The sequence below is a fragment of the Ceratosolen solmsi genome, unplaced genomic scaffold (genome assembly GCF_000503995.2).
Source record: "Ceratosolen solmsi marchali unplaced genomic scaffold, CerSol_1.0 scaffold11, whole genome shotgun sequence".
Taxonomy (NCBI): Eukaryota; Metazoa; Arthropoda; class Insecta; order Hymenoptera; family Agaonidae; genus Ceratosolen; species Ceratosolen solmsi.
Genome location: NW_011948416.1, coordinates 11,975,163 through 11,990,520, shown reverse-complemented (window position 1 = coordinate 11,990,520; position 15,358 = coordinate 11,975,163). Strand labels below are relative to the sequence as shown.

General features: G+C 46.4%; 1 protein-coding gene across 1 annotated transcript in view; it reads left to right on the top strand.

Moving 5' to 3' along the window:
- The first annotated feature begins 2,812 nt into the window (after window positions 1-2,812).
- The window catches only part of Myc (bHLH transcription factor Myc), a 34,077-nt gene continuing 21,531 nt past the window's right edge, over window positions 2,813-15,358 (top strand). Inside the window, exons 1-2 of the mRNA XM_011495894.1 lie at window positions 2,813-3,262; window positions 9,422-10,332. Coding sequence (XP_011494196.1) covers window positions 3,252-3,262; window positions 9,422-10,332 — 922 coding nt within the window. The 5' untranslated portion in view covers window positions 2,813-3,251. The remainder of the gene's footprint in view (window positions 3,263-9,421; window positions 10,333-15,358) is intronic.

Below are 15,358 nucleotides of genomic sequence, written 5' to 3'. Positions count from 1 at the left end.
ACGAATGATTTTCAATTTTGAAAATTGAAATGAATCTCAAGGAGAGTCCGGAGCGTTGACAGAGAATCTACAGTCGTTCGTACAGGCTACGAGTCTGTGCGTCGAGCGGCATTTATCTCTAAAACAATTTCGTGTTTGTTCGAATGTTTACGAAGAAGAAGGAAAACAATCATAGACTTTCCTGCAGCTTGAAGCCCGATATTTTAAAATTTCTTTAATAATAACAACGATAATGGGTCTTACTTAGCTCGACATATTAGCTCTTATCGATAAAGATGCGAGCGGGAGAGCGGATGTGTGACGGAGGAAGATGGGAGTCGTAAATGCATTGACATTCTGTGGGATACGGAGGGGCCATCGTCGTTATCGTCCTGACTCTTTGCGAGTGTATTGCGGCAGCGGTGCTTCCGTTTTACGCAACTCCCGGAGGTGCCTTTGTAGCGCGCGCGCGCGGTCACCTCGGAGAGGAAGGAGAGCGTCCAGCTTCACCAACTATATGCGTATCTGTCATTACGGGGCATTCGCCAGCGCGTGTCTCCGCCATTTTTCCGCTTTCCTCCCGTGCGTCTTTGGGCCCAAGGTCCCTGCACCAGCGAAGCGCGACGAGGGGACGCGAGGTAGGCATCCTTGCGAAACTGTCTCGGGCTAATGAAGTGTGCGTGTAGTCTGTTGATTATTTTCGCGTTGCCATCGGCTGTATTTTTCGCCTGTACACCATTCGTGGAATAATGCGGAGAGAGAACACGGGAGGTGCTTGGGGGTGAATTCATCCGGGAACTCGTCATCGGCAACGCGAGGTGAGCGAAATAGATGACAGAGCGGTTGGACTCGATGGATAAATCTCGATCGTTACCGATCCACCACTTGTGTTGCTTTAACGTCGCTGTACAATGCTTATTATAACCATCATGGTCAGCGTCATTGGTCTATCGACAGTCTCGGATCGATGACGGCTGCATAATTAAGATGGGCTCTGCTGAAAAAACGATAGGTTACACCAAGTATTATACTAAAGTATATTACCTAAAAACGATCAAAGAGTTGAGTAAAAATGATCGTGAGAGTGATGTAGGGCAGAAATAAAATCGCGAAGCCAAAATGGAATACACCACTTTATAGTATTCACCTGTCAGAGCGTGCATCATCATTTTTAAGGATAATTGATAGGAAAGGCTATAGATGGATATTGCCGGTCGGTGAAGGCCAGGTAAGGACACCAAGAAATGAATATATTTTGTTTCGGACGGTCAGTTTCCAATTTACTCGTGCGCTTCTCGGAAAATACACAGTGGACAGAACGTAATTAAGACAACTACAATGTTGGTTGTATCTTTCCCTTTTTATACGTTTTCACAAGTCGATTTCTATTCTCTCGTCACATGAAGAAGTAATCGAGATGCCTGATGGACTGCGAATGCTTTTGTCTGTTTGCAAATTTTAAATAAATAAGGCATTTTTAACAATGGAAATTATAAAGATAGGTGTCGATCGAACGAAACGTCCGAAAATCCAGGGAAGCAGCGACTATATCTCAAGTAGCAAAAACGAAACAACACAACAACCATAACATAAAAACAAAACAAAAAAGCAAAACAAAAAAAATGCAGCAACAAAAACAAAACAAAACAAAGAAAACAAAAAGGAACGAAATAGTGAATAGATGGCGAGGGAATTGAGGGGGGGGGATCAAAGGTGTGGATGCCGCCGTTCGAGGTCGGCAGCGGGAATATAGGTGAATCGTCTAGGCACTCTTCTCCTTTTCCTTCACAGTCTTTAGCTGCCGACACTTACGGCGAGTCAAGGGCTCGAGAGGTGGGAACTGCGTGGGCGTTCGCCTCCGTATGCCGAGGCATGATTTTCGCGCGAACAGCTTCAATAGGCAATGTGTAAGCTCTTATCGCGCGGTATCGTCCGCTGCGGGGGCTTGGGCGGTAAGGAGTCTAAAAATTCGTTAGCGGTGTCCTATAGGTGGCAATAAAGCGATCGTTCCAAAGCCGTGATGGGCCGGGGGGGGACTGGAAAACGAAAATAAAAGAAGCCGTGCCGCGTAAGTAAGAGTGCGGGCCGGGGGACGGGGGAGTGAGCGAGTGCAAGCGGGCAAGAAAGCGAACGACAGAGGTTTACTCGCGACCACCGCGCCCCCGCTTGGGAGCCACGGCGCCAGGAGGCGACGGTCAGATAGAAAGTGATGGTGTGAGTGAGCGAGTGAATGATCGAGAGTGAGAGATGGATCTCATGACGGGCAGGGGGCAGGGGGGATAGACTCGTCGCTTGGGAGGAGTGTTCGCCCCCTCGGGAGAGTACGGGCCTGGCGCCGGCATCATCCGTCTCTCTCTTCTCTTGCGCGCCGGGGAGCGGTGGCGGCGGCGGCGGCGGCGGCGGCGGCGGCGGCGGCGGCAGCGGCGGCGGCGGCAGCAGCGGCGGTGGCACGCCAGAGTAGGTAGTGGAAGAAGATGGAAGCGGGTGAACGGCTCAGTTGCTTGTAAACGGCCCTAAAGTGCGGTACGTCCCGTCCGCCCTGTCTGCGTGTCTCGACACAACGACAACGACGACAACAATAACAATAATATTGGCACCATCAACCATAACGACAAGGAAGCTAATCAACGCCAGCAGCGGTGGTGTCGCTCCCCTGCAAGTGCGAAACCCTCGTGGTAGTTGGAGGAGCTGCTTGCCGCCGGGAAGCAGCAACCGGGCGCTTCCTACCTGTTCCCTTCTCTCGAAGGTGTGTCGCACGTGAAGAAGGATGATCCGCGGATTCACAGTTTTCCGAAGTCTTGTCGCTAGTGGTAGCAGTAGCAGTAGCAGCAGCAGCAGCAGCAACGACAACAACAGCAGCAGTAGTAGTTGTAGCGGTGCTACCGGAAGGTCGACGTTTCCGAGTGAGACCGGATCGCGGCTTCACTAAGAGTTGGAGGGATAAGCGGCAGCAGCATTCATCCGCAACTCTTCTGGACTGCTCCGAGCAGTAGTGCGTTTCGGTGCGCGCGGCCGCCGCGGCTTTAACGCGAAACAAAAGAAAAGAGACGAAGGAGAAGCCGCTACTCCCGCGCTTCTTCTTTATCTTCGAGCGAGACACAAACAGAATCCACGGAGCTTATGCTCCGGGACATTCGACCACCGGCCCCTATCTCATGTGCTTTTTTTATCGTTATTGTCATTGGCAATAGCGTGTGAGAAAGGTCATTAAGTGCGCGGTGAAGAATAGTGATAAAGCAGCGAGTTGTTTTACTCATCCCGACGCATCTTTCATGTTCTCAAGGTAAGGCGGCCAGCTTCTTCTATTGCTACTTCTGTTCTTTCTTCTCTTCCTCGTCTTCTCCCACCTTCTTCTCATACTACACTACTACTACTATTAGAAATATTACTAATACTACTATTGTTGATACTGTTACTGTTACTACTACTACTACTGTTGCTGCTGATACTACTACTGTTAGTAATATTATTTTACTATTTCTCCTTTTTTTTGGTCTTTTCGCGTATTTGCCGCGCCCCCGTACGTTGCTTCGGCTTTCCGAAATAGCGCGCGCCGCATTTTTCCGGGAAAAGCGTGTACCGGCCGTCTAGAGCTTGACACGTCGTCGCACGCACCTCAAAAAAGCCGGTTGCCGGCTGTCAGACGTCGTTGGCGGCGGTGGCAGTGGCGGTGACAGTGTGGCGTGGTGGCGGTCGTCATCTTCGACGTCGTCATCGCCGTCGCCGTGTAGTCGTAGTCATAGTGTGATCGTCGTGGTGTAGTAGTAGTTGTATGGTGGGCTTAACGCGAGGGGCCGCCCAGCAAGAAAACGACGCCACATCGGCGCGTTTATCGATTGGCGGCGGTGGCGGCGGCGGCGGTGGCGGCGGTGACAACGACAACTACAAGCACGTCTACACTACATTACGACTACGCTATGAGAAACTATAATTTTAACTATGATTATGATTATGGTTGTGATTTTAACAATGACTACTATATAACTTCGATGCTGACGCCGTTGTCGACGCCGACCAAGAGACGACCAAGACACGACCAAGACACGACCAAGACACGACCAAGACACGACCAAGAGACGACCAAGACACGACCAAGACACGACCAAGACACGACCAAGACACGACCAAGCAACGAAAACGGCGACGATAAGCACGACGACGAAGACAACGACGATGACGGCGGCGGCGGCCGTAACCACTATTCGTTTCTCTGTCATGCTGTGCCTCACCGGCTTTTGCGGACGCGCAGGCATTCTTCCTCCCTCCCTCGTCCCCCTGCCTCCTCGCGATGACATCGCGGCACGTGTAGCACGGGCGCGGCCTTTGCCCGCCACCGACCGTTACTTGTTTTGCGGGCGTTTTTTTGTTGTTTATTATTGCGCCGTAATTCGAGGAAGCGCGCGAGGCCCGCGCCAAAATGCAGTCCGGGCCGCCACGTCGTTTCGCCTACGTTTTCCCATGACATTTGGGACGCGGCCGGCCAGCCCCGATCTTTCCTGGCTATTCAATGGATGGGGAACGCGACGCGGCCTCGTCCTTCCTGGATGTTGATGTCGCGAGGAAAACAAAATAGTTTTATATGCCTCGGGCGTGAATGACATTCGAGGAACTTTGACCAGACTTGCGGCGCGAAACAAGACGAGCTGTTTACACTTAACTGAAAAATCGGCGTCACCGATTTTATCGTGGCCCCGATATAATCGCACGGGCGCCCACCCAATGTTGATAAACGATATAAAAAGATGAGAGTGAGAGAGAGACAGAGAACGAACTAACGACGATTGGGTGGGGGAATCGGCGTCTAAAATCTCGAGCTTTGGAGAATTAATTAAGGCTGAGATTCCGGTGGGACCGATGGGACGGCTGGACATACACGGAGAGCATTCTGTCGATTGAAATTTCACGCTGGTTAATTTAATCTTGTTCGCTTTTCATTGTTGCGCCAAGTTTTTCTATTACAAGTAAACGACTAAGATGTCGTATTGCGCAATATTGTGCAATATGGCGCAGGAAATTTCGGCTATAGTTAATGTAATACGGCTGAAGACGAGTCGTTGTGTCGGGTTTTCTCGTAAATCCGGCGCGGTACATCAAAAGTTTATATGTCCCAGACAATAATCGCAATTCGGTATCTGTAATCAATCTTTCAATAGCGATGGCGTTAATAATATGTACAGGGGAAGAGAAATAATTTGGCGCTCGACGATCAACGACGCTGTTTGACAGACAGACACAGATATAGATAGAGAGAGGGAGAAAGAGAAAGATGATCCAATCGTGCAATAGATGTGACGGACGGTCGAAAAAAATTAGCAATGTTACAAAATTGACATGAAAAATCCGCAGCATCGGCGGAGGCGGAGGCGGTGGCAGCGTCAGCGACAGCGACAGAGCGCGTCGGTTCTTTGAAAATATTATCTAGTTGGGTAGCGCGAGAGTCTGTTGCTTCTACGTGGCAGCCGCGGTAAGGTCGTTAATTTATTTAATTTATCGGAAAGCCCGACGTCGACGTACGAGAATGATCGTGTCGCCTAAAACAAAGCGGTCCGGCGGCTACAGTGGCGCGGGGCCGGAGGGAAGAATAAGGTGGACAGGAAGAAAAAGAACAAAGCTAGACGAAAAATGCCGATTGGATTCTCCCCGAAACCCGTGCGTCGCCGATACAATAAACAAAAAAGACATATCGATCGACTCGGCGACTCTTGCGCGCCGCCTTTTATTTACACGCCGTGGGAAATTCGACCTCTAAATTGTTTTTGCATCTTCGGGTCGCCGGTGACCTGTAAATAAAAGCACGGATCTTTCTTTAAACCCTTGTTTGTTCGCCGCGTTTGGGCTCTCGGACACACTCGTGAATTTATATTGAAGTCTTACGCAACTTAAATGTCGTCGTTGGGGCTAATTATGCGATAAGACGCTCGCGTTGACAAACGTGTGCCTCTATTTTTTTTCCCCTCTCCTATGTCCCATCCAACCCGCTCGTCCATTATCTCACCCGTCATTTAGGATTTTAAATATTTACGTCTCTAGTGATTTATCGCCAAAGGTTTATTATTCTTCCTTTATCCTGCTATGGAGCTTTTGGTTTTCATGAAGATTTTCCATGAATCGTAACGAGCGTGACCGTCACTTCTTTAAAACGCCGACGTACGTTAAAAGGGCGCTTTTCTCAATCGTCCCCACACATCGTCATCATCATACGATCATGATCGTATTACTTCTTCTTATTTTTGTAATTACTATTATATCACCACACCATCCGTATTTTGGCTTGGTTGCGGCGCCGGTCTGTGCGTTTGTATTTTCGGCATTCGCCCCAGGGACTCGATTTTCCATCGCGTAGTCGGCAGAAAGGTAGCGAGATCATTCGAGCATTATGCGATGACCGACAAAGGCTCCTCGAGTTTCCCCGTAATTTCACTTGCGCCGATGCACATCGTGATTTTTCCAGCGTCAATGTTCCGAGAACGATTTCCACCGAATCAAAGGAGATCTTGGCGCGATAGCGAAAGTACAAGTTTTTGGGTAACCTCGAGGTTTGGCATTTTTGATAATTCGAAGACTTCTCATTTTCCCATGCGTCGTCGTCGTCGTCGTCTTGCGTGTAGATCTTCCGCCACTACTCGTCCTTTGCCAGCCCCGAGGGGGCATGAATAATAGAAGGAAAGAGAGGAAGAGAAAAGAGCTCAGACCCTCCCGATAATGTCATTGTTTTTCTTCACCGGTGTGTTTTTACGGGCGAGCGAATCACAATACCGAGGTTCTCGTCATTGTCGCCATCGATTTAGCCCTGGAAATGAAAGAAGACAGAAAAAAAAGAAAGAAAAAAAAGCAGGAAGGAAACGCGAATGTAAAGTGCACTTTTTCGCGCAATCCGGTGACGGCGTCCCCAAGTGTGTGCGGCGTCGGCCTCTCTTCATAGCTGCGAAGAGAGGATTTTCGGCGACACCCGGACGTATCAAGTTTCGCGCGCTTTTTCTCGACTAAGTTCGACTCAGCCTTTGCTTTGCGTGTGCCTTGACGTATTTCGCCAAGCCTCCTTATCCACTTAATTATATGATTCCTTATGCTTTGCCAGTCGAGAAAAGTCGTTCTCACGCAATTCTTGAAAATTCACAGCCCCTAATCTTTTCGTTTGTTTGATTGTTGTTTGTTGTTGTTATTGTTGTTGTTGTTGTTATGCTGCCTCGCATAGATGAGAAATGTTTATTTTTACCATGTAATTTATAACTTTAATTCCTAAAGTAACTTTATCAATGCGCTTGTGTATGTGTGTCAAAAAGTTCTAAACTATACATTACTCCAGCATCAGTTTTATGACTCATGTGTAATTATAGAAGTAAACTCGTTTCCGTTTCATCTACTTGATTTTTTCTTTATAATTCAATACCATTCACTGCAAGACTTATAATTCGCGCTCCAAATGTCTGCCGATTTCACGCAATTAAAAAATTTCTACCTTAAATAATAATGCACGGCTAGTCGAGAGCTTTCAGTGCGAGATAGACATTTTCCTTTCAAATTCAATGGACGTCCGATTCCCCCATCACTTCCACCAATCAACAATAATTGATTTAAAAGCACCGTGTATTCGTTCCTCGCTTTTAATACTTCCATGCAATGACGTTTAGACTCTACGCATTTCATCTCTATTTCTTCCCACCGCATCAACTTGTGTACGTACGCCTCGTGTCGATATTGGCTTTGCAATAGGCGCGAAAATCAAAGGGAGTCTGCATAAAGCTCCTCTGGTGTACTTCTGACAAGTGCGAATCGACGAGAATGTGGAGCAAACCGATCGTAGTCTTGATCGTATTCATAGTCCTAGTCTTAGTTCTAGTCCTAGTCCTAGTCTTAGTCCTAGCGTAGTCGTCGTCTCGTCGTAATAGTCATTGCTCTACGCATTTGGGCTTCGAATGAAAAAGGATAGCCACGATGGAGATGGAAAGAATGCCACAATAATCTCCCTCTCGCTTGCACACACTCCCCTCAGGATCCTTCTTCGATTCTCCCGTGGGTCGCTGTGCCGTTATATACTACATTACACATTATGTCGCAACGCGTCGCGAGCTCTCAGGCTACTTCTACAACGAACAGTGAGAATGGGCGCGAGATTATGGCGACGCCGTGCCGCGCGATCCTCGGTATTAAAGACAGCTGGAATTGACTTAATCTATCCAAATGGACACGGAGACGTTCGTGCGTAAAGGCGTCGAGACATTTTCAGGCGCGGCTTCCCACCACGTTTGTCTCGATGCATGTACGCTCGATCCATCCTGGTGTTGTAGAGCCAGCCGTATCGCAACGTATTTATCTCCATCTCTTTTCCTTGATGTATATACAGGCATCGGTACATCGATTGCCTCGCGAGTAAGAGGTGGCTGGAGACTGGCGGTATAGACCGGGAAAGAGAGAGAGAGTTGGAGAGAGAGAGAGTTGGAGAGAGAGAGAGAGAGAGAGAGGGAGAGAGAGAGAGAGAGAGAGAGAGAGAGTGAGTGAGTGAGTGAGTGAGTGAGTGAGTGAGTGAGTGAGACGCGAGCCAAACGCAGCAACAGCAACAGCAACAGCAACACCACAACAGCAGCCTCGAGAAATGCCTCTTCATGTTTTGTGTTCTCTTCCTCTTACTTTTTTCCAACTATTCGTATCGGCTTTTTCCGCTTTTCCCTCTCGCTTATACTCTCCACGCTGAGAAACAACCGTAAAATGCAATTTTCTTCTCTTTGTCCTCTTCTCATGTCTTTCTCTCCCCGTAAAATGTCAAATACGTACGCTGGGACGATAGAAAGACACTCACCTATTATTGAGTTATTACTAAGTGTAGTGTGAGGAGTGAGTGAGGCATGTAAGAGAGTGAGAAACTAAAATGAAAAAGAAAAATTAATGCGGTTGTGCATGCCAAAGATAATATACATTGCTTTTGTTAAGTCCAAAGACAGAATCTTGAGAGTGTTTCTTACACGCTATTACAGCTGGTAGACGTTTACTGGGTACTGAATTCTCGTAATTGTTTCATTTCCAAATATGGGCTAATAAACTATACATGCAATCTATATTTATATCAATGCGTGCATTTGTGTTTTTAGCCACTATTGTTATGCATGCTTCCTGAAAAGTACAAGTCACCAATTTACATAATTTATACATTTAATCTCTATTTACACGTTTGATTATTATGCTCCTCCAAAATCACCACTTGGTAATCCTCCAGCGGATTTAAATTTAATAATTAGTCAGTAAAAGTACAGTGAATTTGCAATTCATATTTGCAATTGGACATGATATACAGAGTAGAGCGGTTTGGGCGCGGTATTGGGCGAGAATTCCGTGACATGAATGGAACTGCAATTATTACGGCAGAGGGCTCCTTGTATATACGGGGCGGGAAGTGAGTTAAAGAAAAGGGAAAACTAACCTACCCGTTTTTGTATGATACCCGCAGAATGCCAGTACCTGTGTGGGACTCGGACATTGTGTTCCTTGAGGAGCCTTTGGACACGGCCACCGTCGTGTCCGATGATATTTGGAAAAAATTCGATCTCGACGTGCCCCTGGAAAACTACCATCACCGTTACCAGAATGACATTCTAGGGGCTGGTATCTCCAGCTTACCACCACACTGCGAGGCACCCATGATGATGCACTTCGACAAACTCAATTGCCAGGCCTCGCGGAAAATCCGCCACCACGACTGCATGTGGGCAGGCCTCTGCATAAGTAAGGAGCACAATCGCACACACCCGGCGAAGAAGGACAACCAGATACACAGGAGAATACCAGCGGGTCGCAGTCTACTCATACCCAAGGTCGCCGCTAATCAGCAACAGAGCCAGCAGAGCCACCATCACAGCCTCCAGGCAGGTAATCATCAAAGGCAGTCGTCCCTGGTGACGAGCGGCGTGTATCAGACCTCATGCAGACCGACGATGGCCACGACGATGCAGGCAGCCATGATGGTTACGTCAACGGCGAGTACGACTACGACGTCAATGGCAATGAAGAGCCTCGAAAGCGACGGGGACTCAACGCGGCCCGAGACCCCCCAGAGCAGCGAGTCCGAGACGGAGAGCGAGGACGACGACGAGGACGACGAAGCGCCAGTCTTCCGGCACGAGCAGATAAATATCAATGACATTGTGTCGATGCCGGTGAGCGAGGTAACTGGTCAGCAGATACAGAGGCGGCCATCGTCCTACGACCGTAGAAGAGACGACAGGATGCTGAGGGCATCCGAAAGTCAAGAGACGGCCATTAGAAATACGCTTATGAGCGATCACTGCTATCATCTCAATCAGCAGCCCATGAACAGTAAAAAGCTCGAACATCTGGGCGTCCAGACACCTTCCGATTCCGGTGAGTTTTCATTTCCACAATTATACCCCCCCAGCCCACCCCAATAACCCCACGCGTACTCAACGTATCTCCATAAATATTATATATATACAACACTGTATTATTCACTCGTTGAAATATAATCTTCGAGTACAGGGAAACGTCATTGGATTCTTTATACCCCCCCCCCCCCCGCAACACCACCCATCGAGCGATTATTATAGTAAATGGTCAGACCATAATGATCGGTATGAGTAGCAGTAGCAGTCGAGCAGACCTTACACATCCATCCATCCATCCATCCATCCATCCATCCATCCATCCATCCATCCATCCATCCATCCATCCATCCATCCATCCATCCATCCATCCATCCATCCATCCATCCATCCATCCATCCATCCATCCATCCATCCATCCATCCATCCATCCATCCATCCATCCATCCATCCATCCATCCATCCATCCATCTATCCATCCATCCATCCATCCAACCATCCATCCATCCATTCATTCATTCATTCATTCATTCATTCATCCAACTATCTTACCGATAAGATTGATGTGGCCCTTTCAAAGTTTATAAAGACGATTTTACAAAATTTTATCTTTCTTATTTGATGGTGAATATCGAAATCATGCCATTGGCCTCGGTCCGGTTACAAATGACCAAAGTTGATAAACAAAAAAACAAATAACAACTACGTATTTGGCCTCGTTTGTCAATAAATTGTTAATATGTGTTGTACTTGCCGTTCATGAGCAAGGATCGCTGGGCAATACAAGCCAAAAGCGATCGTGTTATACTCTCTTGGGATTTGAAAGCAGATTGTGTAGAGACTAGTCCAAAAAAATAAACCCGTTTTACAAAGCTCTGAAACACAATTCCCACGATGGTATAAGGTTCCTCTCCCTCCCACCCCCTCTCCACTTTAGCCCCTACTCCTCATCTCGATCTAGTCCCGCCAATACAAGCAATCTTTGCTCTCGCAATTCGGTTGAAAGAATACAGCCAAAATCGGAAAAACTAAGATTGATCGCAAGCCAAATTGAAATAAATTTCTGCGCAAAATCTGAGCCGAAAGCACGTTATTTACAAAGATTAATAAGGGCGGTAATAATACTACTGCACTGCGTTCCGTTAGCCTAAGTCTATAAATATATCTCGGTTAGCATTATTTTTATCGACAACATTTCGGGCAAATACGAACTAGTTTATGGCCCTAATTGGAATGATGGTGGTCGTGGTGGTGGTGGTGGTGGCGGCGGCGGCGGCGGCGGCTATGGCAGCGGGAAGCGGAGGAGCGGCTGATTTTTCGGGCTCCGTTTCGTTAAAAGTCCCACGATTTTATGAAGCCCGGCCTCGTTCCTTTCACACGTAATGCGCGACGCGTCTGTAGCTTGGATTGACAGTCCGTTGAATTCGGGCGCCCGCATGCCGGCGCTAATCTTTTCCCGCCTCTTTTTCTCGTTTGCGCCCGACAAGAGACTTTGCCAGACCTGACTAAGCGACCGCGCGCCGGATGCGCAAAAGTCAAGTGTCAATCGTCGCGTTTATTGTACGTGGAGTGTGGAGCCCCTGATCCCCTCCCCACACCCTCATCCCAGCGTCCAACTCTCCACCGTCGTTCCCATCACGACCACACGACCACACGACTACCATCACCCCGCATTTTGCCCGGCCGCGCTAGCTCTCGAGTCACTTCTGTGACGCCCTGGTGGAGGTGGGTGTATGCGCCACTAGAGTTGGATGGGCAGGCAACGTCAAAGACCGGTGACATAAATTTAATAAAGTTCTGGCTTAGCAAAAGGGTTGTTGTAATGTATCTTATTAATTTGAAATTCCGCCTCTCGCTATCATCCATCCAGACTCCCACCCCCCTATCGCCCCTCTCTATTCCTAGTTCCTCCCTCGACTCGTCACACTCTGCTCGCTTCGTATAATTTAGACGCGCGCGCCTGCAGCGTAATCGTTGATAATTCGAAGCAACGCGGAATTCGCTAAGGAGAATTCTAGAATTTTATTCATTACATTCGCACCGTAAGCAAATTATTGAAAAGAGCTACTTTTTCCATCATTATCGTTTTACATTTTTAGAAATCATAATAAATACGAGAGAGCGATTGTCGTCGAGACTAATGAAATGGGCGAATAAACGAATGTAAGACGTCAATGTGAAATGCGTCTGTTTTTTGTAATAAAAGTTTTAAAAATTTAAATGTTGACAAAGAAGAATATTTCGATTGACGGGTGGATTGAATCGTAATGTATATTATGCCCCCGTGTGATTAAAGCACAATGATACACGTGTGTTGGCATAACGATTTCGAAAGCCTTTCCGTGGAATTCTGGTGCTGCATTAATTTTTACTTTCTAACAGTATTTCGTTGCTTTAGTATAATGATGGCTTTATTCGTTTTGTTAATTCGAATTAATTTTTTTATTTTTGGGTTCTTTTCTCTCTTGTTTTTTGTGCAATGTGCAATGGGTACTTTTAATTTATATCAACTTTGCCAGTATCAAAAATCTTATTAGATCATAGTAGACTGATATAAGTATTATACTCGTATAAGTCTTTAAAGATTTTAGCATTGAAAACAGTTGTGTAAATAGCTTTTACGCACGCATTTAATCACGCGGACACCGTTTGAAACTTATAAATATTTAATAATCAAGAGTCCCAAATTTATAGATTTACTATAAAAGTTTATGAAAGCTACTGAGGAAAAACGAGTTTTTCGAAAATTCAGTAACTATGTACAAATGGAGAATAGTAGTAAAATTAATATAAGAATGTAATATCAAATAGCCTCGTATTATATAAAACATATGGAGATTTAGGAATTACATACCTGAGCAATAATTTAAAAGAGACGCGATAATGCTACTTTTGAGTAAATGAATTCCAAGTGGTGCAAGAGTGTGGATGCGTGTTTGGAAAATGTAAATGGCCTGTGGAGGGAAAATAATGCTAAATGGTAAATGAATGGCGTATAGAAGAAGCAGGGGGAAGGTACAAGCAGGTGAAACGAGCGATCACACTCAAGAAAAATGCGATCGATAAACAACATTCGCACGTAAGTGACCCACTAATCTGTCATAACGCTCCACGAACGAGGCGGGAAGGGGGATGGGGAAACAAAATAAAAACACAGACCGGCAAAAAAGAACGATTGTACCGCGAGCACACATACAAGCATCGGGATTCGCTAACGGTACTTTACACGCGGTGCTAAGCCAAGGAATGCGAGTGCAATTCGGTATGCAGCGCTCGGGTACACGCGGAAAAAACAATTGCCGGCATACCGGTTTTTCTCGCTCACGAGAGGAGATAAAGCGCTCGCCTATGTATCTGTGTGAGCTAGAGGAGGATAGAGAGAGAGAGAGAGAGAGAGAGAGAGAGAGAGAGAGAGAGTGGAAGAGTCGTCCCTGCGATGTCACTCTAATGCATTCATTCGCAAACAATCACGGGAGCAATAATCTTGTGCACGACGCGTACCAGAGCGCAACAGACGGTGTAGCGCTCGAATGTATCCGGCTGTTTGACTTTCGGTCGTTATCTCGCACGCGTTTATGCAATTTGAGCCTTGTTTTTCGACGATATGAAAAAGTAAGGGAAAAGGAAGAAAGAAGAATCTGCTTTTTTCCAATATTCGCATAGACTATTATTAACATCGGCACTCGGAAAGACCGAGGGACTTTAATATTGTACTTCATATTGTAAATTATATTTGTCGAAGCAAATGTATTCTTTTCATGATGCACTTTATCGCCTCATCCGTTCTCCTGTCCTAGGGATAACACTTTGTCGCGTGAGAGTAGGTACACCGAGGGTGTATATATATATATATATATATATATATATATATATATATATATATAGCACTTACTCTTATCTTGTATCTGCGCTTGTTTGCTTCTCACCGTGGGACTTATTGGTGAAGATAGAGATATCTTAGCGTTTATAATTTAATTTACCAATAATTTTTTATGATTATTTTAGCGGCTTGTTGTATTTCTCATGGTTGCTCGTTTTGGTTCTACACCCCTCCCTCCCCACCCCCATTACAAATCAACAAACTTACCCCGATAATTAGTTCCGAATTAGGGAGATAAGGATCGACTTGCAATGAAATATTGTTATAACTTTGGATTCGTGCGTAAAAATTTTCTTATCGTATATGGTACTCTCAATCGCGTTCGAATATCTTTTTTTTCACCCATGAATGAAAAAGTATGGGAAATAATTGCAGAAGGTGGTAATATTATCAGCATTTCTCCTCGATATCACCAGACATTTAAATATGTCTGCAGTGTTGATTAATGCGTTTTATATATATATGTGTGTGTGTGTGTGTGTGTGCGCGCGCGCGTGCGCGCGTGTGTGTGTGTGAGCAAGAGATGCGCCGCCATAGTCGTCATAGTCATCGTTCCGCCATACGTCGCCGGTGACATCGCGACGTGACACCGACCGACTCGACGTGTAACCGTCTCGCCTCGCAATCGTTTACACAATGAAACGGCGCATCGTTCATAATCTGCCCCTTTCCGTTGTTAATGCTTCCTTGCGAAACTTAACGCCCCGCGTTTAATAGGTTCGCTGGCTGGGTGAGTGAGAGTCGGAAATTGAATTGTCAAGAATCGAGTTCAAGCTGAAAATTTTCAGATCTCCCTATCTTTCCCTCGCTCCTTTCTCACCCTACTGTCCATCTACCACGATTCTTCGCATTCATCCTTCTTTTGCATTTATGGATTGTTTGATTATTTCGACAACTGGCGTGAAAGCAGATTCGTTTTCGTGTAATTGATTTTCAGTCAAAACGTAGAGACCACTGTGTTGTACATCTATTTTAATTAAGACCGCGCGCCCGGCCGACTCTCTTAAATGAAGTTGAGCATTTTATGGAAAAAAGTGATCCGAGCGCGTATGTATCGATAGAATATAACATACGTCTCTGAAGCAGCGCCACACTAAGCCGTGTCAGGGCCCTTATGTGATGGCGAATGACGAGACAGGCATCCCGCTTATTACTATCTCCGCATTCC